This window comes from Schistocerca cancellata, chromosome 7, assembly GCF_023864275.1.
Source record: "Schistocerca cancellata isolate TAMUIC-IGC-003103 chromosome 7, iqSchCanc2.1, whole genome shotgun sequence".
NCBI lineage: Eukaryota > Metazoa > Arthropoda > Insecta > Orthoptera > Acrididae > Schistocerca > Schistocerca cancellata.
Window position 1 is genome coordinate 306,806,136 of NC_064632.1, and position 27,623 is coordinate 306,833,758.

Here is a 27,623-nt window from a genome sequence, read left to right on the forward strand (position 1 = left end):
TATGATTATGCAGATATGCAGCAGGGCACTTTTGTGTAATTCTTTAATATCTTAAATAAAAATGATAATAACAAAAAGGTCTGTACCTGCATACTGATCCTGACATTGACAGTGAATTTTTATCATCGACTGAGCCACTCTCACTGTGACTTTCTGAAATTTGTGATCTTGTCTGCTTCAATTTTTGAGATAGTTCTCCAGCACCAATTGCAGTCTCTAATTGCTGTTTGATCTCTTCAAGCTCTGAAGGAAAAAAAGAGATATAAACAACAGATAAAGTAAAGGTTGTACATTTCAGCCACTGCATAGCTTTTTGTATATAAGGAAAACAGCACAGGGTGGGGGGTGAGGGTTGGTATGGGGGGGGGGGGGGGGCAGTACATCAATCTCCAAGAAAGAACAGGGCATTATGTTTGTGACTGAGTTTCTGGACAATTTCTTGTATTATCTGTTACCACTTCATATCTCAACAATATCATGCATGGGTACTTTTAGTCCTTCTGTTGTTTGTAATCTACCTAGCACATTCCAGTATTGTATTTAGCTGTAAAAAAATAAATAAATAAAATAAATAAAAATAAATAAAATAAAATAAAACCTACATTCTGAAAACTTGTACATTAAATAGTAACACTCTCAATCACTGAGGCCAAATACTTTTTTTAACATGTTATGCTGCTTATCTAGTTTAAAAACAATTGAAATTCACTCATCAGTGAGAGGTGACTCATTCACAGCTGGAATTCTAAATTCATTCATATATACAGTTTTCAACCAAGGAAACTATTAAAAACATTAGCAAATTCTAGGAAAATGCCAAAAGTCACAAGAAACATCTGGAAGCTACTATGTGATTTAAATGTAGTATTAGTATTGTGGAAAGGAAAGCTGTTACTCACCATGTAGAGGAGATGCTGTGTAGCAGATAGGCACAACTAAAATACTATCACAATATAAGCTTTTACCCATCAAGGCCTTTGTCAAAAATAGATGACAGACACACACACACACACAAATACAACACACGACCGAAGCCTCTGGCAGCTGAAGTCACAGTGAGCAACAGCAGCAATGCATGATGGGAGAGACAACTGGGTGGGAGTAATGAGGAAGCTGGGGCAGGGAGAGGGAGGGATAGCAGGGTAGGGGTGGGGGACAGTGCAGTGCTGCTGTGCTGCTGGGAAGTGTGCAAGGACAAGGTGGAGAGAGGGTAGTGCAGCTAGGTGCAGTCGGAAGGTTAGAGAGAGTGCTGGGGAGGGGTGGGGTGGGAGGGGGGGGGGGGGGTAGTGGGAAAGAAGAGAAGAAAAAAAACTGGGTGCATTGGTGGTGTGAGGGCTGTGTAGTGCTGAAATGGGAACAGTGAAGGGGCTGGATGAGTGAGAAAAATGACTAATGAAGGTTGAGGTCAGGAGGGTTACAGGAATGTAGGATATATTGCAGGCAGAGTTCCCACCTGCGCAATTCAGGAAAGCTGGTATTGGTGGGAAGAATCCATACGGCACAGGCCGTGAAGCAGTCATTGAAATGAATGATGTCATGTTGGGCAGCATGCTCAGCAACAGGGTGGTCCACTTGTTTTTTGGCCAGAGTTTGTCGGTGTCCATTCATGCAGACAGACAGCTTGTTGGTTGTTATGCCCAATAGAATGCAGCACAGTGATTGCAGCTTAGCTTGTATGTTACATGACTGGTTTCAAAGGTAACCATGCTTTTAATGGGATAGGTGATGTCTGTGACCAGAGTGGAGTAGATGGTGGTGAGAGGATGGACAGGACATGTCTTGCATCTAGGTCTATTACAGGGATATGAGCCATGAGGTAAGGGTTTAGTAGCAGGGGTTGTGTAGATATGGATGAGTATATTGTGTAGGTTCAGTGAATGGTGGAGTATTACTGTGGGAGGTGTGGGAAGGTTAGTGGACAGGACATTTCTCATTTCAGGGCATGACAAGAGGTAGTCAAAACCCTGGTGGTGAATGTAATACAGTTACTCCAGTCCTGGGTGGTACTGAGTTATGAGGGGAATGCTCCTCTGTGACTTGATGGTGGGACTTGGGAGGCTGTGGGAGACTGGAAAGCTAAGGCCCAGGTATTTGTTTTTGTACAAGGTTGGGAGGATAATTATGGTGTGTGAAGGCCTCAGTGAGACATTCGGTATATTTTGAGAGGGACCACATGTCACTGCAGATCCAATGACCACAGATGACTAGGCTGTATGGAAGGGGCCTCTTGGAATGGAATGGGTGGAAGCTGTCGAAGTGGAGGTATTACATGTGGTTAGTAGGTTTAATATCGACAAAGGTACTGATGTAGCCATCTTTGAGGTGGAGGTCAATATCTAGGAAGGTGGTTTGTTGGGATGAGTAGGACCAGGTGAAGCTGTTGAGGTTCTGGAGGAATGGGGATAGGGTGTCCTCACCCTCAATCCAGATCACAAAGATGTCATCAATGAATCTGAACCAGATGAGGGATTTAATATTATGGGTGTTTAGGAAGTATTCCTCTAGATGGCCCATGAATAGGTTGGCATATTATGGCATCATGTGGGCACCCACAGCCATATCCTGGATTTTTTTGTAAGTAATGCCTTCAAAGGAGAACTAATTGTGGATTGTGGGTGAGGATATACTTGGTCATGGGAATAGGAAGGAGGCTGTTTGTTCAAAATCTATCAGGCATTGGGAAAGGTAGTGTTCAACAGTGGTAAGGCCATGGGCATTAGGAATGTCCATGTAAAGGGAGGAAGCACCAACAGTGAGAAGCAGGGCAGCATGTGGTAAAGGGTCAGGAACTGTGGAGTGTTGGTGGAGGAAATGATTGATACCTCTTATATAAGAGGGTTTTTCCAGATAATAGGTTGGAGGTATTGGTCTATGGGAGCAGAGATTCTCTCAGTGGGGGCAAACCAGCCACAACTGAGCATCCTGGGTGGTTGGCTTTAAGGACTTTAGGAAGTGTGTAGAAGGAAGGAGTGCAGGGAGTAGTAGGGGTGAGCAGAGAGATGGACACTGGGGAGAGGTTCTGGGATAGGCCTAAGGATCTGAGGAGAGACTGGAGATCCTGCCGGATTTCTGGAATGGAGTCACTGTGGCAAAGTTTGGAGGTGGATGTATCTGACAGCTGGTGGAATCCTTCTGCCCGGTCATCCTTGCGGTTCAAAACAATGTTGATGCAGCCTTTGTACCCAGGTAGGATCATAAGGTAAGGATCAGTTTTTAGATGGTGGAGAGGTAACAACATGTGGCACCAGAAAGGTGAGGGGAAATAACATGTGAAAATAAGGGAGAGTGACACAGGGAGAGTGATCAATTTGAAGGTATAGGATTAATGATATCAGCAGGAGTAATCTGAGATGTAAGATGCTGCACCAACAATCAGAGGCAGATGTAAGGTTAGTTTGGATGCTGAGAGATTTGGGGAATGATGGCAAGGCAAGGTTTGAGGTTAAGAAATTCTGGAAAGTTAAGAGGGGGTCATTTAGGAGCAGTGAGGTGGATCACGGTTGGATGGAGGAGTGAACTGAGTCAGGCAGAGTTCAAAATTGGTCTTTGGTTGAGTCTGATTGGTAGGGTTTGTGGCAAAAATGTTTTTCCACTGTTGAGGCCAGGAGAAGGAGAGAAGGTCTTTAAAAGGCCCTGCATGATTGAATATGGGAATGGTACACAAGGTGAGGTCTTTGGAAAGACTGATATATCTGTGGGGCTAAGGCTCCTGGAGCTAAGGCTCCTGGAGGAAAGGTTCATGACTGTGTTTTGGGTCTGTTTGGTTTCTGGGTTCTGTGTGGTGGTGGGATAAATATAGTAGGTCTGAGAGACAGGATTCGTCAGCTGTAAGGGGGATGTGGGGGAGGCTTGGAGGTTCTTGTAGAGGTGATGGACAGTGGTACTTCAAAGCAAGAGTAGGAAGTGAGCAGGGTGGAGGGTTTGTTGAGGTGGTGTTGCACATGTTGCTATTGTTCCTGGTGAGCAAGAGTTTCAGTGTGTGTTATGGGTGCCATAAATTTTGGATTGCACAGCACGAGAATTTTACTGATGGAAAGGAGTTGTTGCAAGGAAGTTTGAGCTTGGTTGATATGGTTTTGCAGGACTATGTTGGTGAGAGCTAAGGGTTGGTGGAATCTGAAGTGATGGAGGTCACTGTGGAAGGAGTGGTGGCAGCCAGAGGCAGGTAATTTTATGGTAAAATCTTATGGGGAGATGCCATGAGCCAAGCAACAGTACTAGAACAGTAAGTGGCACTGGGTTCTAGCTTTTCTATATTGACAGATGGAAGGAGCAAGGAACCATGGTGGTGAAAAAATGCAAAAAATTACATAAATAACTTAGAATTAGGTCTGAAGATATTCGCAAAAATACACCCAAGTACGTGGGAAAAATCCAAAACGGAGGAAACAGATGAAAAAGGCCGAAACAAGATTAAATCTGAGGGAGTTGATGATAACAAAAGGTAAATACTCACTAAAATTTGTGTGAAGTCACAATTAGCTCAAAGAAAAGTTATAAATAACTAAAAAAAATATTTAACTGTGGGTAGCAGGTTATAGGGTGGATAAGCGTGAAGAAGGGGGACGGAAGATGGAAGATGTGACTGGATGAGGTGAAATTAGTGGGAACAAACTGGGATAGAATGGAGAAAGAGTGGGAAGTGGGCAGGGATTCAAAGGATGAGATACAAGATCATGTGGCACCAGAAAGGTGAGGGAAATAACATGTGAAAATAAGGGAGAGTGACACAGGGAGAGTGATAAATTTGAAGGTATAGGATTAATGATATCAGCAGGAGTAATCTGAGATGTAAGATGCTGCACCAACAATCAGTGCAATCTTGTAGCCATCTCTTGTGCATCACCGAGACAGTTGATAAGAATGGCAAGTAAGCAGAGCATGCAGAGTGACAACTTTGCGATCCGGATCAAGGGTGAGGACACCCTATCCACATTACATCAACAGCTTCACCTGGTCCTCCACAACCCAACAAACCAACTTCCTAGATGTTAACCTCTACCTCAAAGATGGCTACATCAGTACCTCCATCAATATCGAACGTACTAACCACATGCAGCTGCCACCCATTCCATACCATGAAGTACCTTCTGTACAGCCTAGGCACCTATCATCATTGCATATGCAGTGACAAGCGGTCCCTCTCAAGATATACCGAGGGTCTCAATGAGGTCTTCACAGATTGTAATTATCCTCCCAATGTTGTACAAAAACAAATCCACGTGCCTTGTCTTTCCAGGCTCCCACAACCTCCCAAAGTCTCACCATCTGGCCATAGGGGAGCATTCTCCTATTAACTCAGTACCACTCAGGACTGGAGCAACTGAATTACATTCTCCACCAGGGTTTCAATTGCCTCTTGTCATGCCCCAAAATGAGAAATGTCTTGCCAACTATCCTTCCCAATCCTTCCATAGTGGTATTCTGCTGTCCACTGAACCCACACAATATACTTGTTCATCCCTACACAACCCCTTCCCTCAACCCCTTACCTCATGGCTCATATCCCTGTAAATAGATCTAGATGCAAGATGTGTCCCATACATCTTCCCACCACCATCTACTCCACTCTTGTCACAAACATCACCTATACCATCAAAGGAATGGCTACCTGTAAAACCAATCATGTAATCTACTAGCTAAGCTGCAACCACTGTGCTGCATTCTATGTGAGCATGACAACCAACAAGCTGTCTGTCGACATGAATAGCCACTGACAAACTGTGACTAAGAAATAAGTGGACCATCCTGTTGCCAACCCCACTACCCAACACAATGTCCTAAATTTCAATGACTGCTTCACTGCCTGTGTCATACGGATCCTTCACACCAACAGTAGTTTTCCTGAATTGCACAGGTGGGAACTCTGCCTGCAATATATCCTACATTCCTGTAACCCTCCTGTAATCCTCCCTGTAATGTAGCCTATGTTCCTGTAACGCTCCTGACCTCAACCTTTGTTAGTCATTTTTCTCACCCACCCAGGCCCTTCCCTGTTCCCATTCCAGTACTTCCCAGCCCTCATTCCACCATTGCACTCAGTCTTTTTACTTCTCTCCTTTCCCGCTCCCTCCCCCCACCCCTGCCACCTGTCTAACCTCCTGACTGCACCTAGCTGTCCTACCCTCTCTACACCTTGTCCTTGTGTGTTCCCCAGCAGCAAGTCACTGTCCCCCACCCCCAACCAGCTATCCCTTCCCCTCTGCTGCTGTTGCTTGCAGTGTGGCTTCAGCTGCCAGAGGCGCAGTCATGCGTGTGTGAGTTGCATTTGTGTGTGTGTGTGTGTGTGTGTGTGTGTGTGTGTGTGTGTGTGTGTGTGTGTGTGTGTGTGTTTGTCATCTATTGCTGACAAAGGCCTTGTTCACCAAAAGCTTATATTGTGACAGCAGTTGTGCCTACTTGTGACTCAGCATCTCACCTATATGGTGAGTAGCAACTTTCCTTTTCATCATACTGTTAGATTACATCCTGGATTTCCTATTGTTTGATTAAATGCAGTATTTTTGAACATGTGCCTGCTGCTGATCAGCTTACAGACAGTGTAAGGACTCTTCACAGTGCACACAAACATATGAGTACACGAAACTAATACAGAAGTTACAAGTTCAACCAAGCAAATGTGAACCATGTATTACAAGCAGAATTGTGTCACATAGTACTTGAAATATTTTTCTGACACTGTTTCACTACATGCTGATCTAGCTATTCAAGTATACACAAAAATCTAAACAAGAAAATTGCCTATTGCTTGAGTTAAACCTGGACTATGGCCACACAGACTTAAATTTTGGAAGAAACTACAAAAATCAGCAATTGCAATATACTCTATCTGCTTTATTTGGTTGCACATTTAGTCACAAGGCAGATGGAAAGGAACTCATTTTGATGCATCTTTTCTTTAACTAAAAATAGTGGTGCTGTATTCCTAGTAATCATAGCAGACCACAAAACAAGAAACCTTGAACTCCGCTACCATGTGTACAACATTCTTGAACCTGTCAATATTAGTGCTAATGTGTGTGTGTGTGTGTGTGTGTGTGTGTGTGTTGCTGCACATGTGCATGCACCCACACTATGCTTAAGTGTGACAACAGTAGTCTAACATTTGTAAACATATGCAACACTTCCAATTCTCAATGAGCTAACACAGAAAACTATCTGGAAGTGAGTCAGAATTAACAAAAGGCAACATGATGGGCATTTTAAATTTTAAATCTCACCTCCATTATCTCCTCCTTCTGTGTCAGCCTCCTGAAGATGCTGGACAAGGAACTCTGAAAACGCACCCTTCTTTTCAAGCAACTCCTTATAAGCACCTGTTTCAGTAACTTCACCATCTTTTAGAACTACAATGAGGTCAACTTCTGGCAGGAATGTTATACTGTGTGTCACCAGAACTCTTGTCTGCAAAAAAAAGTCAATTTTAATGTTGATGATAACCATGAAAATAGCCCAATTTCTCCTAACCAAACTTCTAGAGAAAAAGTTGTTTACTGGACTCTTCACATTTCATGTAAGTTATTATTAACCTCATTATGAAGAAATGCATGTCAGCAAATGGTAATCTGAATACTTTATAGTAAACCCGAACAGATTAATAGTGGTAATTTGCTCATTTGGTGAAGAATTGTGTGATGGGCAGAGGTTATTAAATGATAAAATTTTTGAAAACATTATCAGTGATCTGATATTAATATCATAATTAAAAAACAATCTTGATCACAAATTTCTTTTAATTGGAGTGATCGGTTTCAATCCTTAAGGATCATCTTCAGACTCCAGAATGGCAGAACTGCTGTCAGTCAGTTCAGTGTCGTGGATCGGCGCAGCCTGCTTCATGGAAGTTCACCTGCCATTCAGGAGTCTGAAGATGATCCTTAAGGATTGAAAACAGTCACTCTGATTAAAAGAAATTTGTGACCAAGACTGTTTTTTAATTATCATGTTACTAAACGAGATTACCATATTCTCAGGATTATAGGCACCAAGAGCCAAACATATTCCAACAGCAACTTATCACAATTAAAATCATGAGTGCTATCACTAATATTTACATACTAATTGTACAATCTATAGTTCAAAATGTCTAGCAGTCTACTTTCAATGTACCTGCTGCCACGCAATGCCTCCTCTATACGGTGGGTAGCAATCTATCCTATTTCATACTGTTATTCAATCCAGAATTTTCCACTGTTTAGTTTCATAAATGAAGCTATATTATTAGTTTTCAGCACTGGGAAGTTGATTTCCTTTCTATGTGCTCATAATCATAATGTAACATTAACATAGAAACAATATGGCTACAACAGTGTTAATGTATAAGTGCACAGTATTGAAAGCTTGTAATATTAGTATCTTGGTTGCAGACTGAACTACCTTGGTAGCACATTAAATTCAAAGACTCTTACTGAAAGCAGTTGGGGTATGTAATCAAGTCAGATAACAATACACACCACAATATTACTTTAACTTTCACTAGCTTGCACATTTATTATGTTTAAATTGCATTTGAATGATGAGCTGTTTACTTCACACCTTTGGTTTATAATTGACAAACACCAGGTTAGAACATGTTCTCTGTTATTAGTCCAGGGGCAACACATTTCATAGACAGCAACCTTACACACATCACAGGTCATTAGGAAATATTCCATTCTGCACAGTTCTCAAAGTAAGTCATCAACACATTTAATACAGCTATGAAAAAACACCAATATCAAGTGCAGACTGACAGACAACAGTTCACATTCCTAATAAACAAAAACCCTTAGTGACTACATGAAGTTCACACAGCTATGTTACCATGTTCAGAACAAACAACAAAATTTCACTGTGTGGTGCTAGGTGCTGTCTCGGGCAAGGTAAAATATATGCAGACTACGATAATGATATTTTGTGGTAACAGATATTACATATTAGTTTATAAAACAGCAGCATGTAAATTTAGTTGTGTAGTGAATAGTTGTGGGGGGAATAAAATGTAATATATGTAATGGAAACTGATTAAAAAATTGCTTTTTAAATAATTAAAAAGGAAATTCTGAAAGAATAATTGAAAAAATTTTGGAAGGTACTCATATTCTGAGTAAATTTTAACTGGCATTAATATCAAGAGACTCTCAATATTCAATACATATATTCAGCATTTACATTTATGTACTTCTTTTTCTTGTCACCACTATTGTGCATAGAGCTTGTTCTGATGATTGCCCCTCCTCTACTCATGCAAATTCATCTTGCTTGATTCGATCCTACTGATGTAGGATTCTTGGTGCATCACGAAATGATGAACAGATGATTTTTTTAAATAAACTTTGTCTCCCAAATAACTTTTATAACACTTCTTTAATGTTAGGTTAGAACACTCAATTTTGAACAATATTAATGAAGCATAACTCTTCATATGTCTGTCCGCTACCACTTATAGGGACAAATTGATTTTTTTTAACAATATTAACTTGGCAGAACTTTTAATATGTCTGCCTGCTATAACTTATAGACACAAACAGATGAATATAAAGAAATTAAAAAATTGAATGTATCTCTACTTGTTTTGTTTGTATGCCAGCGTTATATATGGAAAATAATAATAATTATATGATACATTGCAATTGCCCCCCACCATGCACTGACATCATATGGAGGTGCACAGTGTCTGAGGTTATTTCTCTTTTTATTGGTTGATAAACCTGACCGGTATGGACATAGCCTTTATTTTTCGGCCATTGGAGTTATACTATATGGTTATCAATTTATATAGGTGTGTGAGCTCCCTTAACACATACATACATATGTTTTCCTTCATCACAAAGTGCTTGTGGTAAGTGCACAGTCCCATTATTGGTGGGGTAAGGTTGCCATTTGCATTACACTACAAATCCATTGTTTACTTGTTGGTCTGTAAATCTCTCTGTTGCTATCTGCATATTAACAGGCTTTGGTTGTACTGGTGTCCCTTCGCATATTAAATCTGTAGAGTCCAGTACAGATAGAAAGTATACAGTGTCATGTTCTGGGATGGTAATGAGTTTTTTCTAATGTGGGCAGGAAGATGGCTCTTCAAAATTTTCAGCATGCCTATTTGAGATTCCAGGTTCATCTAGTACCTGATTTTATGCAAATATTTTTCAAAATAGCCCCTTAAGCTTCCGCGCATGCTGTTGAACAGAGCTGGGTTGAATACTTCATGTCTGAGCCTCTCTTGTATGGCCTCAGACCAATACTTATCCAGAAATGCTCTCTCAAACTGTTCATAATAGTGGCAATGTTCCGTTATGTCTGTAGCCCATAGCAGAACGTCACCCTGTGTGTATCCAACAACAAATCTAATTTTCTGGGTTTCACTTATATTTTCTGGGTTTCAACATATCAAAATGCTCTGATAAAGACCACAGGGCATGTTCTTTCCCTTCAGAAGTGAATATCAGAAATTGTAGATGTCTAAGTAATCCCTCACCTGCAAGTAATGCTGACAAACATGCCACACTGTCAGTGACAGACATGTTTATGTTCACTTGTGGGGTAGCACTTGGCAACTGTGCTTGATCAACAGGTACAACTACAAGCAAGTGTTGCATTGTGTGACCTTTGCTATTTTCCTTTGACGGGCTAACCCCATATTGTGGGTAACCCGTGAAGGTATCTAACTTCTCCAAAAGCATAGGTTTGTTTTCTGTCATATGTTGTTTTGGAATGTCAGTAGTTTTAGCTACACTGCCTCATAACATTTCCTCTGCAGGGTGTATACAGGGACAAGGAAAAAAAATTCCCGGATTATTCCCGGATATCCCGTTTAAAAAATATGCTTTTTCCCGGGCGACCTACTGTCACTTAGCGCAGAAAAAGTTCCCTCGGAACTGTAAAACTTATCAATCCTTCGAATGGTTAACGTTTTATATAATCGCGTAGAACTTCCCGGAAAAAAATAGAAAAGCCGGAGCAGAGAAGTTTTGGAAAGACCTTTGATTTGCAGCAACATATACGCTGCATATTTTCGTATTACGAAAGTATAAATTCGAATTGCACCAAACACAGGGCGTTAGTTTCCGGAGCGTTGCAACCGAGGTTGTGATGTCCTTTTGTAAGCGAGTCATATCTCAAGCCACGAGATCTCGCCAGCCGATGACAGCAGCTATTCAGAGCATAGGGCACGTGTTATAGTCAGCCAATAGCAAGATTACTGGTTACATAGCGCGAACACACAAGAGGAAAAGTTAACGGTTTACATTAATGTACACAGTACCGTATATCTACAAGAAAAGCTAAGCTTTCACGTGTAATATTGGTCTTTTTTTGTGTGATATACTTTAAGATACATCACACAAATGTGCCAGTAAATTTAAAATTGTGACATAAATGCCTCGGCTCGAAATTCTTGAAGTGGCTGGTCCTCAAACTGTTCAGTTTCAAACGCTCTGTGATTTAGATATCCATCCCACTTTCACACACGTAACATAATTCATCTTGCGTAAAAAGAAATTTACTTTGAAAGTAACGCTTTTCTAACCACCGTTCGCAATACTGTTAGTTATAGGTTCGATTTACCAGTTGCCAGAGAGCGCCAAAAACGAATTATTGTGTGTGTGCAACTGCAGTGGTGTAGGAAGCCCGCATGTTCGTGTGTATAAAGCACTAAGAGAGCTTACACTACACCATAAAAGAAACAGGGCATCAGAGGATACTCCAAAAGGCATCAAAATTTCGTGAATCATACTAAAATGCATAATTCGGCTTGAAGTGCACATTGGTTTTTTCCAGATTCACAATGAAGTAGGTCCCACCTGATATTAAGCTTTTCAGTGTGGTTTTTGGGATGTAAATTTTCTGTGAGTACCAGTACTCTACGATCTCATGTTTGGTTCTTTATTATGGCATAATGCCATACATGGCAGAAGATGATAACGTGCACTTGAAATTCACCGAACAGTTGGAAGTACCCAAAATTGTTAAATGAAACACTTCGTTAAAAATAAAATGATTGCCTCAGCGGAATTTCTTTAGCAAACTTGCAAAAATAACTTCATTCTTCTGCAAGGCGATTAATGCTTGACTGCTACTAACTTGGAAAGAAAATAAAATCAGAAACTGAAATTAATAATATATTTTTGCCCTCCGTAATTATGTGAATGCATTTTAATTCACTTGATAGCTCCCGGCCACAGAAATCCGTTTTGTTTTCATTTGACGTGGGAGCTGTACACGAAGAGAAGCAGCGAAATCACTTAACGTGGAGACTAACCCCCTCCCCACTACAACTCAGACAACTCTGTGCAAGCGCGAATCTGGCAGCTAGGGCGCGCGAGAAAAATTTTTCTCGTTTGCACCTGGCTGCTTGCTGCTACTACCCAAGCAGCTAACAGCCAAACTTCAAGAAGCGGGAAGCGAGAGAAGGTACTGCTTGTACGCGAGTCAAATGCGCATGCGCAACAGACCGCTGGCAACTGGTCAAACGAACCTAATGTGAACAGTTGTGACGTCATGCTCATAGCAAGCAGTTTATTGTTACGAAGAATTACAGTCTGCGCCCTACGGCCTTTAACATATTTTTGCTATCTGTAGACGCTTGTGCGTGCACGGTGTTTTGTTGTCGTAAAATGCACATTTCCTTTGCCACTACAGTTTTATTTTTTTCCCTCTCGTTTATATTTTATTGCTGCAGTATCATTCTCCAGTAGCAGGATACAATAACATTCTTTGCTAGAGAATCAATTCTGCAGTCAAAACTACAAAAATGTAACTGAAAGCTAAAACAATGAAAAATTCCCGGAATTCCGAAAAATTCCCGGGTTTTTCCCGGTTTTCTCCCGGATGAAAAAATTCCCGGGTTTTTCCCGGAATTCCCGGTTGTCCCGGGTCGTATACACCCTGCTCCGCTTCCTTTAAACCTGAGTCTATTTTACCTAGAAGTTGACATTCTTTCTCTTTTAGAGCTTCTTCTACAGTATCTACATAAATGTTGCAATCTGACACTATCTTTTCAGCAATGGTACTGCCCTTATCCAGCATCCTGGCTTCAGCTTTTTCAGTTATTTCCTTTACATCTGCACATAACTTATCTCTCTGTTTTATTTTTGGCAAATTCTGACTCTAAACTTAACTGATCTACTCTTAGACTCAACTTGTGTATTTCTGTAGGTAGGTTTTTGCATTCGTCTTGCAGCTCACTGACTGCATTTGTCACATTTTTTACCAATGCATCCACTTGGGATTGCATCTCCTGAATATGAGAAGATGCTTCACTAAGGTTTTTCAGCTCACCTGAAAGTTGTTCCTGCTTGCAATCTATGGATGTTACCTTTTCTGTTAAGATATTTATATTGCAGGACATATTGGTAATTATTTCGTATTTTAGTTGTTTACTGAGCTCTGTCAACTTCCCGGATGGTTTCTCAGATAACTCAGTGCAAAAAATTTTGCTCACCTCACTGAACTGTTGACATACCATTCTTGAAATTGTTAAATGCCTGATTTTTCTGCATAAACTGTTGTCCCATATTTTCCTGATGTCTTGTGAACTGCTGTGTTACATTCTTAAGTTGTTGTGTTACACTTTCCAGAAATTCCAGTTGTCTTGTAAGCTGTTGTGTTATTAGTTGCCTGAGTTATGTCAAATTGTGGGTGTCATTAGTACTTTTTCCAACTGTTTCATGCTCTTGAGTTTATGACATAGAGAGCAAATACTCAGAGGAAGTTTCACTGTCATACACTTCAGTTTCACTGTTTGGAAAAATATTTCCTGGTGAGAACTGAGAAATTGTCTCATCAAGTGTCATAAAAGTTACACCATGATTAGTTATATCACCAGTGTCATTAATTTTTAATAGCGAGACGCCAACCTGGTTGCTTTGGTAGCCATCGGCCAGTTCACAAGTTGGCGCATTACTTTCAACTGGTGCCAAGCTCGGATTTCCAACATCTTGGCACATTGCATTTTGTAATGAGTTTTCAACAATAGACATTTCCTCTGACTCCACTGTGAACAGTGTCTAACAAAATTATAAAAAAAATTATTTTCAATTAAAACAGATTAATATGTGTAGTCATTAATTATCCTGATTATACTCTGATTTGGCCTCATAGCATTTGAATGAATTATTTTGCACTTTAATGTTGACTTCATACAAATTTTCATCTTTCCTATAGTAATACACTTTTTTACTGTGAGAGAGACAGTGCCAAGTGCAGCCATATAAGCATACAGCATAGTCGCCTCCTAGTTTAACTGCTGAAATTCGCATTCCTGACACATCTCATTTGTAGGCAGAATTTAATTTTAATTTGCTCCTTCAAGTTGTTAATAGTTCCAATCTCACAGACATGTAACAAATGCAACAAAGGCCTGATTAGTTTTTTGTAATGATAAAAATGGATCATTTATCTAAAAAAAAATTTATCTCAACAACTGAAAGGTCTGTTCCTATTCCACTTGGTGTTGTCCTTTGAACTGTTGCCATTGAATAGTTGAGGTGGGAATAAAATGTAATATATATAATGAAAACTGATTAAAAATTGCTGCTTAAATAATTAAAAAGGAAATTTTGAAAGAATAATTGAAAACATTTTGGAATTTACACATATTCTGAGTGAACTTTAAGTGGCATTATTATCAATAGACCCTCAATATTCAATACATATATTCAGAATTTAAATTTACAAACATGTCTTTCTTACTACCACCTTTGTGCATAGAGCTTGTTATGACAATCGCCCCTCCTCTACTCATGGAAGTTCCTCTTGTTTGTTCAATCCTCTTGATGCAGGATTCTCAGCACATCGTGGAATGATGAACAGATGGTTTTTTAATAACACTTCTTTAATGTCCAGTTAGAATACACATTTTTGAACAATACTGACACGGCAGAAATCTTCATACGTCTCCCCGCTATAACTTATAGAGACGAACAGACTTTCTTTAACAATATTAACCTGCCAGAACTCGTAATACATCCATCCAATTCACTTACAGAGACAAACAGATGAATAGATGAATATAAAGAAATTAAAAAATTGAAGAGCATATCTCTACTTGTTTTGTTTATATGCCAGTGTTATCTATGGTACAAAGTTATTATTATTTTTATATGCAAATGAAATGAGAAATGAAAAGAAAATAATAACAATAATAATAATAATACATTACATTACAGTAGGTGGTCTATAGGTTCAAAAAATGTTTCGCTTTAATCAAAAGATAGCTGGTTAGAAAAATACAAAAGTTCACAGCAATAGTACACTGCATGCCACCACAGAGAATTCCCTATCTCCATATAAAGTTGTCACACTCAAAGTTTTGCTAATTTATTCAGATTCTTAATTAGTGGCTTAATTAGATAACCAAAGGCATTATCCAGATTAGAAAAATTGGGGCAACAAAAGTATAATGCTAGGTCCTAGAAGCATAATGGCTGAAATAGCAAAAGCATTTTTGTGTGTGGCCAAATTTTAATTATGATTATCTTTTAAGTTAATGGTATAAATAAAATAGAAAGAAACATTCCACATGGGAAAAATATATCAAAAACAAAGATTCCACGACTTACCAAACGGGAAAGCACTGGTAGATAGGCACAATAAAAAAACACACAAACACAGACACAAAATTTCAAGCTTTCACAACCAACGGTTGCTTCGTCAGGAAAGAGGGAAGGAGAGGTAAAGATGAAAGGATGTGGGATTTAAGGGAGAGGGTAAGGAGTCATACCAATCTCGGCAGCGGAAAGACTTACCTTAGGTGGAAAAAAGGACAGGTATACACTCGCGCACACACACATATCCATCCACACATATACAGACACAAGGAGACATATTTAAAGGCAAAGAATTTGGGCAGAGATGTCAGTCGAGGTGGAAGTGCAGAGGCAAAGATGTTGTTGAATGACAGGTGAGGTATGAGTGGCAGCAACTTGTTGAAATTAGCGGACATTGAGGCCTGGTGGATAACGGGAAGAGAGGATATATTGAAGGGCAAGTTCCCATCTCCGGAGTTCGGATAGGTTGGTGTTAGTGGGAAGTATCCAGATAAGGCGGATGGTGTAACACTGTGCCAAGATCTGCTGGCCGTGCACCAAGGCATGTTTAGCTACAGGGTGATCTTCATTACCAACAAACACTGTCTGCCTGTGTCCATTCATGCGAATGGACAGTTTGTTGCTGGTGATTCCCACATAGAAAGCGTCACAGTGTAGGCAGGTCAGTTGGTAAATCACGTGGGTGCTTTCACACGTGGCTCTGCCTTTGATCGTGTACACCTTCCGGGTTACCGGACTGGAGTAGGTGGTGGTGGGAGGGTGCATGGGACAGGTTTTACACCGGGGGCGGTTACAAGGGTAGGAGCCAGAGGGTAGGGAAGGCGGTTTGGGGATTTCTTAGGGATGAACCAAGAGGTTACGAAGGTTAGGTGGACGGCGGAAAGACACTCTTGGTGGAGTGGGGAGGATTTCATGAAGGATGGATCTCATTTCGGGGCAGAATTTGAGGAAGACGTATCCCTGGTGGAGAGCCACATTCAGAGTCTGATCCAGTCCCCGAAAGTATCCTGTCGCAAGTGGGGCACTTTTGGGGTTCTTCTGTGGGAGGTTCTGGGTTTGTGGGGATGAGGAAGTGGCTCTGGTTATTTGCTTCTGTACCACGTTGGGAGGGTAGTTGTGGGATGCGAAAGCTGTTTTCAGGTTGTTGGTGTAATGGTTCAGGGATTCCGGACTGGAGCAGATTCGTTTGCCAAGAAGGCCTAGGCTGTAGGGAAGGGACCGTTTGATATGGAACGGGTGGCAGCTGTCATAATGGAGGTACTGTTGCTTGTTGGTGGGTTTGATGCGGACGGATGTCTGTCCATCTGTCCAATGGCCAGCTTCACACATCCGTCCACATCAAACCCATCAAACACAGATGGACAGACATCCGTCCACATCAAACCCACCAACAAGCAACAGTACCTCCATTATGGCAGCTGCCATCCATTCCATATCAAACGGTCCCTTCCCTACAGCCTAGGCCTTCTTGGCAAACGAATCTGCTCCAGTCCGGAATCCCTGAACCATTACACCAACAACCTGAAAACAGCTTTCGCATCCCGCAACTACCCTCCGGATCTGGTACAGAAGCAAATAACCAGAGACACTTCCTCATCCCTTCAAACCCAGAACCTCTCACAGAAGAACCCCAAAAGTGCCCCACTTGTGACAGGATACTTCCCGGGACAGGATCAGACTCTGAATGTGGGTCTCCAGCAGGGATACACCTTCCTCAAATCCTGCCACGAAATGAGATCCATCCTTCATTAAATCCTCGCCACTCCACCAAGAGTGTCTTTCCGCTGTCCACCTAACCTGCGTAACCTCTTGGTTCATCCCTATGAAATCCCCAAACCGCCTTCCCTACCCTCTGGCTCCTACCCTTGTAACCGCCCTCGGTGTAAAACCTGTCCCATGCACCCTCCCACCACCACCTACTCCAGTCCGGTAACCCGGAAGGTGTACACGATCAAAGGCAGAGCCACGTGTGAAAACACCCACGTGATTTACCAACTGACCTGCCTACACTGTGACGCTTTCTATGTGGGAATCACCAGCAACAAACTGTCCATTCACATGAATGGACACAGGCAGACAGTGTTTGTTGGTAATGAAGATCACCCTGTAGCTAAACATGCCTTGGTGCACGGCCAGCACATCTTGGCACAGTGTTACACCATCCGCCTTATCTGGATACTTCCCACTAACACCAACCTATCCGAACTCCGGAGATGGGAACTTGCCCTTCAATATATCCTCTCTTCCCGTTATCCACCAGGCCTCAATGTCCGCTAATTTCAACAAGTTGCTGCCACTCATACCTCACCTGTCATTCAACAACATCTTTGCCTCTGCACTTCCACCTCGACTGACATCTCTGCCCAAATTCTTTGCCTTTAAATATGTCTCCTTGTGTCTGTATATGTGTGGATGGATATGTGTGTGTGCGCGAGTGTATACCTGTCCTTTTTTCCACCTAAGGTAAGTCTTTCCGCTGCCGAGATTGGTATGACTCCTTACCCTCTCCCTTAAAACCCACATCCTTTCATCTTTCCCTCTCCTTCCCTCTTTACTGACGAAGCAACCGTTGGTTGCAAAAGCTTGAAATTTTGTGTGTGTGTTTGTGTGTTTTTTATTGTGCCTATCTACCAGTGCTTTCCCGTTTGGTAAGTCATGGAATCTTTGTTTTTAATATATTTTAAGTAAATGGGTTATTTAAAAAATAAACTAGTTATGGGAAAGAAGGAAATAAGGGTTTTCTAATGAGTAGTGTCAACCCTCTCAAAACTTTTGATTACTTACATAAATTTTAATTATATTCAGCAGACTGTAAACTATCAATAGATAATAAAATTATGTGAAATACTGCAGAATAAGATTTTGGCAGTTCTAGGCACACACTGCATATACTCTATGTGTATAAATAGATTCACATAAACAATAAACGAAAGTAGTAATTTAAGATGAGTAAAATAATAGGATATGGAATATATCCACTGTGATATGTTTCCAACTAACACTGGTAGTGAATGAAAAGAAGTGAATATCAATGCAAAGTTACACATGTCTTCAGACTGCTGTGTAAACAGCTACTTACATTAACCACTATACCAAGAGTGAATAATTAACAGCATTGGGGGTAAGCTCCCAATTAAAGTTGCCAGAAATTCTTTAAATTCATAGATTAATTAGTAATAGAAATTCATCACCACAAATACCATAATGCCACTCACCTTCTTTTTCAGTAAACCTGTTGGTCCAATCACATTTTCAAAGATGTGCTTTCCAACATGACTGTCAACAGCACTAAGAGGATCATCCAAAAAATATATTTCAGCATTACTATAAACTGCTCTAGCCAAGCTGACTCTCTGTTTCTGACCACCACTTAAGTTTATACCCTGAAAGAGTAGCAGAACATAACACAAATGCAGCAAGCAGTGTCCCACGAAATACTGGAAGAGAGACAAATTTTTAATTCTCCTGAAGTACTGCAAAATAGAACATTATCCCTTAAACCAGACAAAATAGGTATTACATTTTCAAAACTGCCTTAATTCTTGTCCTTAAAATGATGAGATGTACTTGCTAGCCACTACTTCTTTTCAGGAGGGGTACCTTCCTCTTTGTCACCTCTCATTCTCATTACAGATGGGTCCATCTCACCCTGGTGTATGAATGATCTGCCCTTCCTTCCTTCTAAACTTCCCCAGCTTATCTTCCTATTCTCCTGAGGAAGGTACTGATAGTCCTGAAAGCAAGGATAATGTCATCCTTTTACCTCTGCATGTGTCTATCAGTATTCTGAAACATTGTGCCCTCTGAAGATACATACTGGTCAAAAATTTTGTCTCATACTTATTAGTCACAGTGTCTTAGAGTTTTCCTTTGGTGCTGCAAATGCCTCTTTTCAGTGTTTCTGTCTTTTTCTATTAGTTACCAGAGAGAAGGTTTGTGCTCTTGTTATGTCTGATGTCTTGTTCCTCCTTTTTGTCCCTCTGTCTAAGGGTGTCTGCTCAATTATTGAGACTTAACAGTTCATTTTAAGTATTGCTCCAATTCAAAAGGCACTGGCTAACATATATAAAATTAAGGGAATGTCAGGGCATGGGCAACAGGATAACAAAAGACTCTAATTTAAAAAGCACTGGCTAATATATGTAAAATTAAGGGTATGTCAGAGCAAGGGCAATAGGATAACAAAAGACTCTTTCTCAGTCACAAAAATTTAACACTCTAAGCGCCAAGCCCGTAAAATTTACGGGCCTGGGATCGCGCGAAAATCACCAAGCCCGTAAAATTTACGGGCCGCTACATTTAATTTCATTCAAAACACTGCAACGTTATTTCTACGGGTTTGGCCAGCGCTATACGTTTTTCAGATGTTTATTAACAAAATGCGTCCATAGATGTCACGGCAGCGCTGTAATTCATGTTAAAACTTATCTTTGCGTTCTCAGTCTGTATATCATTCAGTTGTTTGTCATCATGTTTCGGCGCGGTTTATCAGACGCAGAAATTGCGGATTTGATCAATCATAGCGACACTCTGGATAATGTAGAGAGTGATTCAGACGATTCTGAATGCAATGGTGTGTTTGAAGGTACGTATTTCCGAATTTTCCACGTAATTGTGCAGTACGCACATATCTGTTGAACATGTGTAAACGATGTATGTAGTTACACATAATGTGATATTCTTTTTAGAAGACGAGATTGATGACAGTTTGTCTTCAGATGAAGACGAGAATGATGTTGAAGGTGTTGCTTCAAATCCAGCAGCTGTGCCGTATCCGAAAGACAGTGAGTGGACTGCAGTTGACACCTACCGACCTCTGCCTGTCAACACGACACCCAGGCAGATACTAGTGGATATTGATGAGTCGAGTTCTGTACTGGATTGCAGTAAAGTGTTCCTTACTGACAGTGACGTAAATGAACTCAAGAGACAGACAAATTTGTATGCATCACAGACAATACAGAAGAAAAGAAGAGGAAATAATCTGAAGCCCCATTCAGTTTTGAGTTCGTGGAAGCCAGTGACTATAAGTGAGATGAGGCGTTTCTTGGGTATTATTTTCCACATGTGTGTTTCGAAAAAGCCCAAAATTGCGGACCATTGGAGCACTAATCCTGTTCTTAGTTGTAACTTTTGTCCCCATGTCATGAGCCGTTTGCGTTTCACTCAGATACTGTCATGCTTGCATCTTGTTGACAATTCAAATCAGAAAAAACCAGGCGAAGATGGATTTCATCCACTTTACAAAGTTTTGCCATATTATAATAATTTGAAGGAGCGATGTATCCAGGCATATCGTCCCTCAGAAAAAGTGACAATTGATGAAGGAATTTGCCCATTTCGAGGTCGTGTGAGTTTCCGTGTTTACATGCAAAATAAGCCTCATAAGTATGGACTGAAAGTATATGCTGTTGCTGAAGCCAGTAGTGGCTATGTTGTAAATTTTGAAGTTTATGCTGGTAAGCATATTGTTGACAATTCTTCGTCTGCGGTTATTTTGCGATTGTTGTCTGACAGCAGCTTGCTGAACAAAGGCCACACTGTGTATTTAGATCGATTTTATTCCAGTCCAGAGCTATTTCAGCAACTGGCAGAGAAAGGCACTGGAGCTGTTGGTACTGTGAACAAATCCAGGAAAGGATTGCCTAAAGATTTAGTATCTGCTAAGCTGAAAAAGGGCGAAATGTCTTTTCGGCGTAAAGATAATGTATTGGCAATGAAGTGGAAAGATAAGAGAGATGTGTATACATTGTCTACAAGGCATCAAGCAACATTTGGTACGCATACTAAGAGAAATGGGTCTGTAGTATTGAAACCACTTCAGGTACTTGATTACAACCTCAATAAAATTGGAGTGGATATTGGAGACCAACGCCTGCAGTACAATCCGTTCCAGCACAGAACTGTGAAATGGTGGCGAAAATTATATTTCCATTTGCTGCTTATGGGAGTATCAAATGCATTTTGGCTGTACAATGCAGTGCACAGGAAGAAAATTACAATAACAGACTTTATAACAGTGCTTGCAGTTCAGCTTGTTGAAGACGACACACTTGAATTCATTCCAAGAAATGAAGGAACTGTAGGTCGGCTAACAAAGAGACATTTTTTGCAGCACATACCTGCAACTACTAAGAAGTATGCTGCTCGTGTGTGTCACGTGTGCAGTTCCAGGAGCAAGAAACAGAGTGGCAAGGCTTCTCGCAAAGAGACACGATACGAATGTGAACAGTGTGGCGTTGCACTCTGCCTGGAACCTTGCTTTAAAATTTTCCACACTAAAAAACAATATGATTCTGTGTGAAATTTATATGTAATACTGTATACTATCAGAAACATGTAATGTAGTGCCACAATTTTGGTTAAAAATAAATCACAATTGTATTCCCTTATTCGTATGACTTTTTCTAAATTCTTAAAACATCTAAGTGATTTCTATAACTGTACCTTAAAGCTGTGCATTGTAAAGTAGTTTCTTTCACTCAGAATTAAAGTAGAAATGTGCAGCTTCAAGATGGTACCAAATTTGCCACAATCCAAACAGTAGATTTGATGCAGTAATTTTTTTAATATTGGTAAAATTGCCCGGTTTCTAGGGACGGGTGCATAAAATAGGCCTGGTACAGAGAGTGTTAATCTTTGTTTAGCCTAAAGAAAATTAGCAGAATTTTTGGCCTAAGGACAATAGATATAACAGTAAAGAGTTGCAGCCAAAAGCTGAAGGGCATTGTTTAGGATTGTCCCATGTTTTGTGATTCTTATCACGCTTCTTATTTTATCTCTGTAGTAATTTAAATGAACACAGAAAATTGTTTTTAAGAAGCAAGGTTGTCACAGTCTACACCTTAATGGGAATGCAGCTCCCATTTTATGTGTTTTCAGTTAGTGTGGCCTTTTTTGATCTGTAAGAACAGCTTAAACCTATTTTAAAAGATTGAAAAATGACACCTGCAAAACAGCAACAAACAAACTGGCACAATGGAAAAGTCTGGAACATTGTTTAGAACTACAAACTTTGCAAAAAAAAAACTGTCTGCCTGTGTCCATTCATGCGAATGGACAGTTTGTTGCTGGTCATTCCCACATAGAAAGCTTCACAGTGTAGGCAGGTCAGTTGGTAAATCACATGGGTGTTTTCACACGTGGCTCTGCCTTTGATCCACCAAGAGTGTCTTTCCGCCGACCACCTAACCTTCGTAACCTCTTGGTTCATCCCTATGAAATCCCCAAACCACCTTCCCTACCCTCTGGTTCCTACCCTTGTAACTGCCCCCGGTGTAAAACCTGTCCCACGCACCCTCCCACCACCACCTACTCCAGTCCTGTAACCCGGAAGGTGTACACGATCAAAGGCAGAGCCACGTGTGAAAGCACCCACGTGATTTACCAACTGACCTGCCTAAACTGTGAAGCTTTCTATGTGGGAATGACCAGCAACAAATTGTCCATTCGCATGAATGGACACAGGCAGACAGTGTTTGTTGGTAATGAGGATCACCCTGTGGCTAAACATGCCTTGGTGCACGGCCAGCACATCTTGGCACAGTGTTACACCGTCCGGGTTATCTGGATACTTCCCACTAACACCAACCTGTCAGAATTCCGGAGATGGGAGCTTGCCCTTCAATATATCCTCTCTTCTTGTTGCCACCTGGCCTCAACCTCCGCTAATTTCAAGTTGCCGCCACTCATACCTCACCTGTCATTCAACAACATCTTTGCCTCTGTACTTCCACCTCGATTGTCATCTCTGCCCAAACTCTTTGCCTTTACAAATGTCTGCTTGTGTTTGTGTATGTGCGGATGGATATGTGTGTGTGTGAGTGTGTGTGCGCGTGAGTGTATATCTGTCCTTTTTCCTCCTAAGGTAAGTCTTTCCGCTCCCAGGATTGGAATGACTCCTTACCCTCTCCCTTAAAACCCACATCCTTTCGTCTTCCCTCTCCTTCCCTCTTTCCTGATGAAGCTACCTTGGATAGCAAAAGCTCAAAATTTGTGTGTGTGTTTGTGTTTGTTATTATTTCTATCAATGTATCAACACTTTCATTTCGTAAGTTACAGAATCTTTGTTTTCAGATATATTTTTCCCACATGGAATGTTTCCCATGATGTGACTTACCAAACGAAAGTGCTGGCAGGTCGATAGACACACAAACAAACACAAACATACACACAAAATTCAAGCTTTCGCAACCAACGGTTGCTTCATCGGAAAGAGGGAAGGAGAGGGAAAGATGAAAGGATGTGGGTTTTAAGGGAGAGGGTAAGGAGTCATTCCAATCCCGGGAGCGGAAAGACTTACCTTAGGGGGAAAAAAGGACAGGTATACACTCGCATGTGCGGTTGGATATGGGTGTGAGTGCGAGTGTCGCATGTGCGGTTGGATATGGGTGTGAGTGCGAGTGTATACCTGTCCTTTTTTCCCCCTAAGGTAAGTCTTTCCGCTCCCGGGATTGGAATGACTCCTTACCCTCTCCCTTAAAACCCACATCCTTTCGTCTTCCCCTCTCCTTCCCTCTTTCCTGATGAAGCAACCGTTGGTTGCGAAAGCTTGAATTTTGTGTGTATGTTTGAGTTTGTTTGTATGTCTATCGACCTGCCAGTGCTTTCATTTGGTAAGTCACATCATCTTCGTTTTTAGATATATTTTTTCCATGTGAAATTTTCCCTCTATTATATATATCATTGCGTTTAGCTTACTTTCACTGAACAATATGGATTCATTATTGGTATGAAATGGAGTGATTCTATGTCATACCATTTCAAATACTAACAAAATATGAATGAAGAAATAAGAAAGACAGAAAATTAGCAAAATCATAAGCTCCTGATAAAAAAAATTATAAATATATTTTTTATCTGAGGTGATCCTGAATTTCAAATTATTCTTACCTTTTCTCCAATTTCTGTCTGATCACCACCTGGAAGGATCTGCAGATCTGGTTTAAGGGCACATGCATCTATTATTTGTAGGTATGAGGACTGCTCTAGGGATTTACCAAACAAAATGTTATCCTTCAAAGTAGCATTCTGTATCCATGCCTGCTGTGGTACATAAGCAATTGAGCCCTGCAATATTGACAATTTTAGAGTTATGTTGCAAATAAACAGCAACTGTAACACAACAATCCTTATTCTATGCCAGTAGCTTGTAAAACATTAATGGCATAGCTTAAATGAGAGAGCTCTGTAGATACTTATTTTAAAACATTAAAGTTCGATAACAACAATGTATAAAGCAAATTATTTCACATAATGCTTTATTAATAAATGGTAACATTTACCTTGGTGTTAACCCTGCCAGTAATTTTGTCCATTTCACCAAGAAATGCTGATATCAGTGAACTCTTTCCTGAACCAACAGTTCCAACAACAGCTACCAATGAACTTTGTTTGATATGCAGATTGATTTTTCGCAATACTGGATTTTCATCAGGGCCCCAGCTGAAGGTACCATTTTCCATGACAAGAGGATATTCTGCCACTAAAAATGCAAAAGAAGAATTTAATGAAGAAACTTACATCTACTAATTACAATTCTAAAGAGTGCTGTTAGCTATGAATTGAAGTGGAAAGCACACTGCTGTTGTTGTTCTTGTGGTCTTCAGTGCAAAGACTGTTTTGATGCAGCTCTGTGTGATACTCTATCCTGTGCAAGCCTCTTCATCTCTGAGTAACTACTGTAACCTTTGTCCTACTGAATCTGCTTGCTGTATTCATCTCTTGGTCTGCCTGTATGATTTTTACACTCCACACTTCCCCGCAGTACTAAATTGGTGGTCCCTTGATGCCTCAGAATATGTCCTACCATCCAATCCCTTCTTCTGTTCAGGTTGTACAACAAATTTCTCTTCTCCCCACTCCTGCTCAGTACCTCCTCATTATTTATGTGATCTACTTATCTAATTTTCAGCATTCTTCTGTAGCATTACATTATAAAAGCTTCTGTTCTCTTCTTGTCTAAACTGCTTATTGTCCATGTTTCACTTCCATACATGGCTACACTTTGCACAAATACTTTCAGAAAGGAATTCCTGACATTTAAATTTATACTTGACATTAACAAATTTCTCTTGCTAAGAAAGGCTTTTCTTGCCATTGCCAGTCTACATTTTATAACCTCCGTACTTTGACCATCATCAGTTATTTTGCTTTACATATAGCAAAACTCGTCTCCTACTTTAAGAGTCTCATTTCATAATCTAATTCCCTCAGCATCAACTGATTTAATTCAACAACATCCATTATCCTTGTTTTGCTTTTGTTAATGTTCATCTTATATCCTTCTTTCAAAACACTGTCTATTCCATTCAACTGCTCTGCCAAGTCCTTTGCTATCTCTGACAGAATTACAGTGTCATCGGCAAATCTCAAAGTTTTTATTTCTTGTCCCTGGAATTTAATTCCTATTCCAAACTTTTCCTTTGTTTCCTTTAATGCTTGCCTAACAACTGCTTCCCTTTTTTTACATGTTGACTCATAACTGCCATCTGGTTTCGGTACAAATTGCAAATAGTGTTTTGCTCCCTGTATTTTACCCCTGTCACCTTTAGAATTTGAAAAAGAGTATTCCTGTCAACATTATTTACAAATTCTATAAACATCAATTCATCTTTCCTTAACCTGTCTTCTATGGGAAGTCATGGGGTCAGTATTGCCTCAGGTGTTCCTACATTTCTTCAGAATCCCCGAGGACAGTTTCCACCAGTTTTTCTGGTCATCTGTAAATGATTTGTGTTAGTATTTTACAACCATGACTTATTAAACTGATATTTCAGTATTTTTCACATTTGTCAGCAACTGCTTTCTTTGGAATTGGAATTACTATATTCTTCTTGAAGTCTCCAGTATCTCACCTGTCTCTTACATCTTGCTCACTAGATGGAAGAGTTTTGTCATGGCTGGCTCTCCAAAGGCTATCAGTAGCTCTAACAGAATGTTGTCTACTCCTGGGGCCTTGTTTTAACTTATGTCAGTGCTCTGTCAAATTACTCTTGCAGTATCATATCTCCCTTCTCATCTTCATCTATGTCCTCTTCTGTTTCCATAATATTGCCCTCTAGTACATATCCCTTGTATAGACCCTCTATATACTCCTTCCATCTTACTGCTTTCCCTTCTTTCCTCAGGATTGGTTTTCCATTTGCACTCTTCATATTCATACAGTTGGTTCCCTTTTCTCCAAAGGTCTGTTTGATTTTTCTTTGTGCAGCATCTATCTTACAACTAGTGATATATGCTTCTACATATTTGCATTTGTCCTCTATCCATTCCTGCTTAGCACTTCCTGTCAATCTTATTTACTACACGTTTGTATTCCCTTCCAGCTGCCTCATTTGTTGCATTTTTACATTTTTCTCCTTTTGTCGATTAAATTCAACATCTCTTGTGTTACCCGAGAAGCTCTACCTGCCCTTGTCTTTTTACCTACTTGATCCTCTGCTGCCTTCAATATTTCTTCTCTCAAAGCTACCCATTCTTTTTCTACTGTATTCCTTTCCCCCATCCTTGTCGGTCATTCCCTAATGCTCCATCTGAAGCTCCCTACAACCTCTGTTTCTTTCAGTTTATCCAGGTCTTATTTCCTTAAATTCCTATCTTTTTGCAGTTTCTTTAGTTTTAATCTACAGTTCAAAACCAATAAATTGTGGTCAGGATCCACATCTTCTCCTGAAAATGCTTTGCAATTTAAAATCGGGTTCCAAAAGCTCTCTTACCATTATATAATCAATCTGAAACCTGGAGTCTCCAGGCCTCTTCCATGTATACAACCTTCTTTCATGATTCTTAAACCAAGTGTTAGCTGTGATTAAATTATGCTCTGTGCAAAATTCTACCCGTTAGCTCCCTCTTTCATTCTGTTCCCCTCAGTTCATATTCACATACTATTTTTCCTTCACTTCCTTTTCCTACAGTTGAATTTGAGTCCCCATGACAATTAAATTTTCATCTCCGTTAACTATCTGAATAATTTCTTTTATCTCGTCGTATATTTCCTTAGTCTCCTCCTATGTGGAGCTAGTTGACTTATAAACTTGTACTACTATGTTGGGTGTAGACTTCATGTCTATATTGCCTGCAATAATGTGTTCACTA

The 27,623-nt window shown here is 40.3% G+C and overlaps 1 protein-coding gene across 1 annotated transcript in view; it reads right to left on the bottom strand.

The window, feature by feature from the left end:
• Positions 1-27,623, bottom strand: part of LOC126092472 (multidrug resistance-associated protein 1-like) — a 409,434-nt gene that overhangs the window by 160,855 nt on the left and 220,956 nt on the right. The window contains exons 15-19 of the mRNA XM_049908086.1: positions 24,812-25,011; positions 24,420-24,596; positions 18,743-18,910; positions 7,221-7,404; positions 87-243 (exon numbers count right to left, since the gene is read on the bottom strand). Coding sequence (XP_049764043.1) covers positions 87-243; positions 7,221-7,404; positions 18,743-18,910; positions 24,420-24,596; positions 24,812-25,011 — 886 coding nt within the window. The remainder of the gene's footprint in view (positions 1-86; positions 244-7,220; positions 7,405-18,742; positions 18,911-24,419; positions 24,597-24,811; positions 25,012-27,623) is intronic.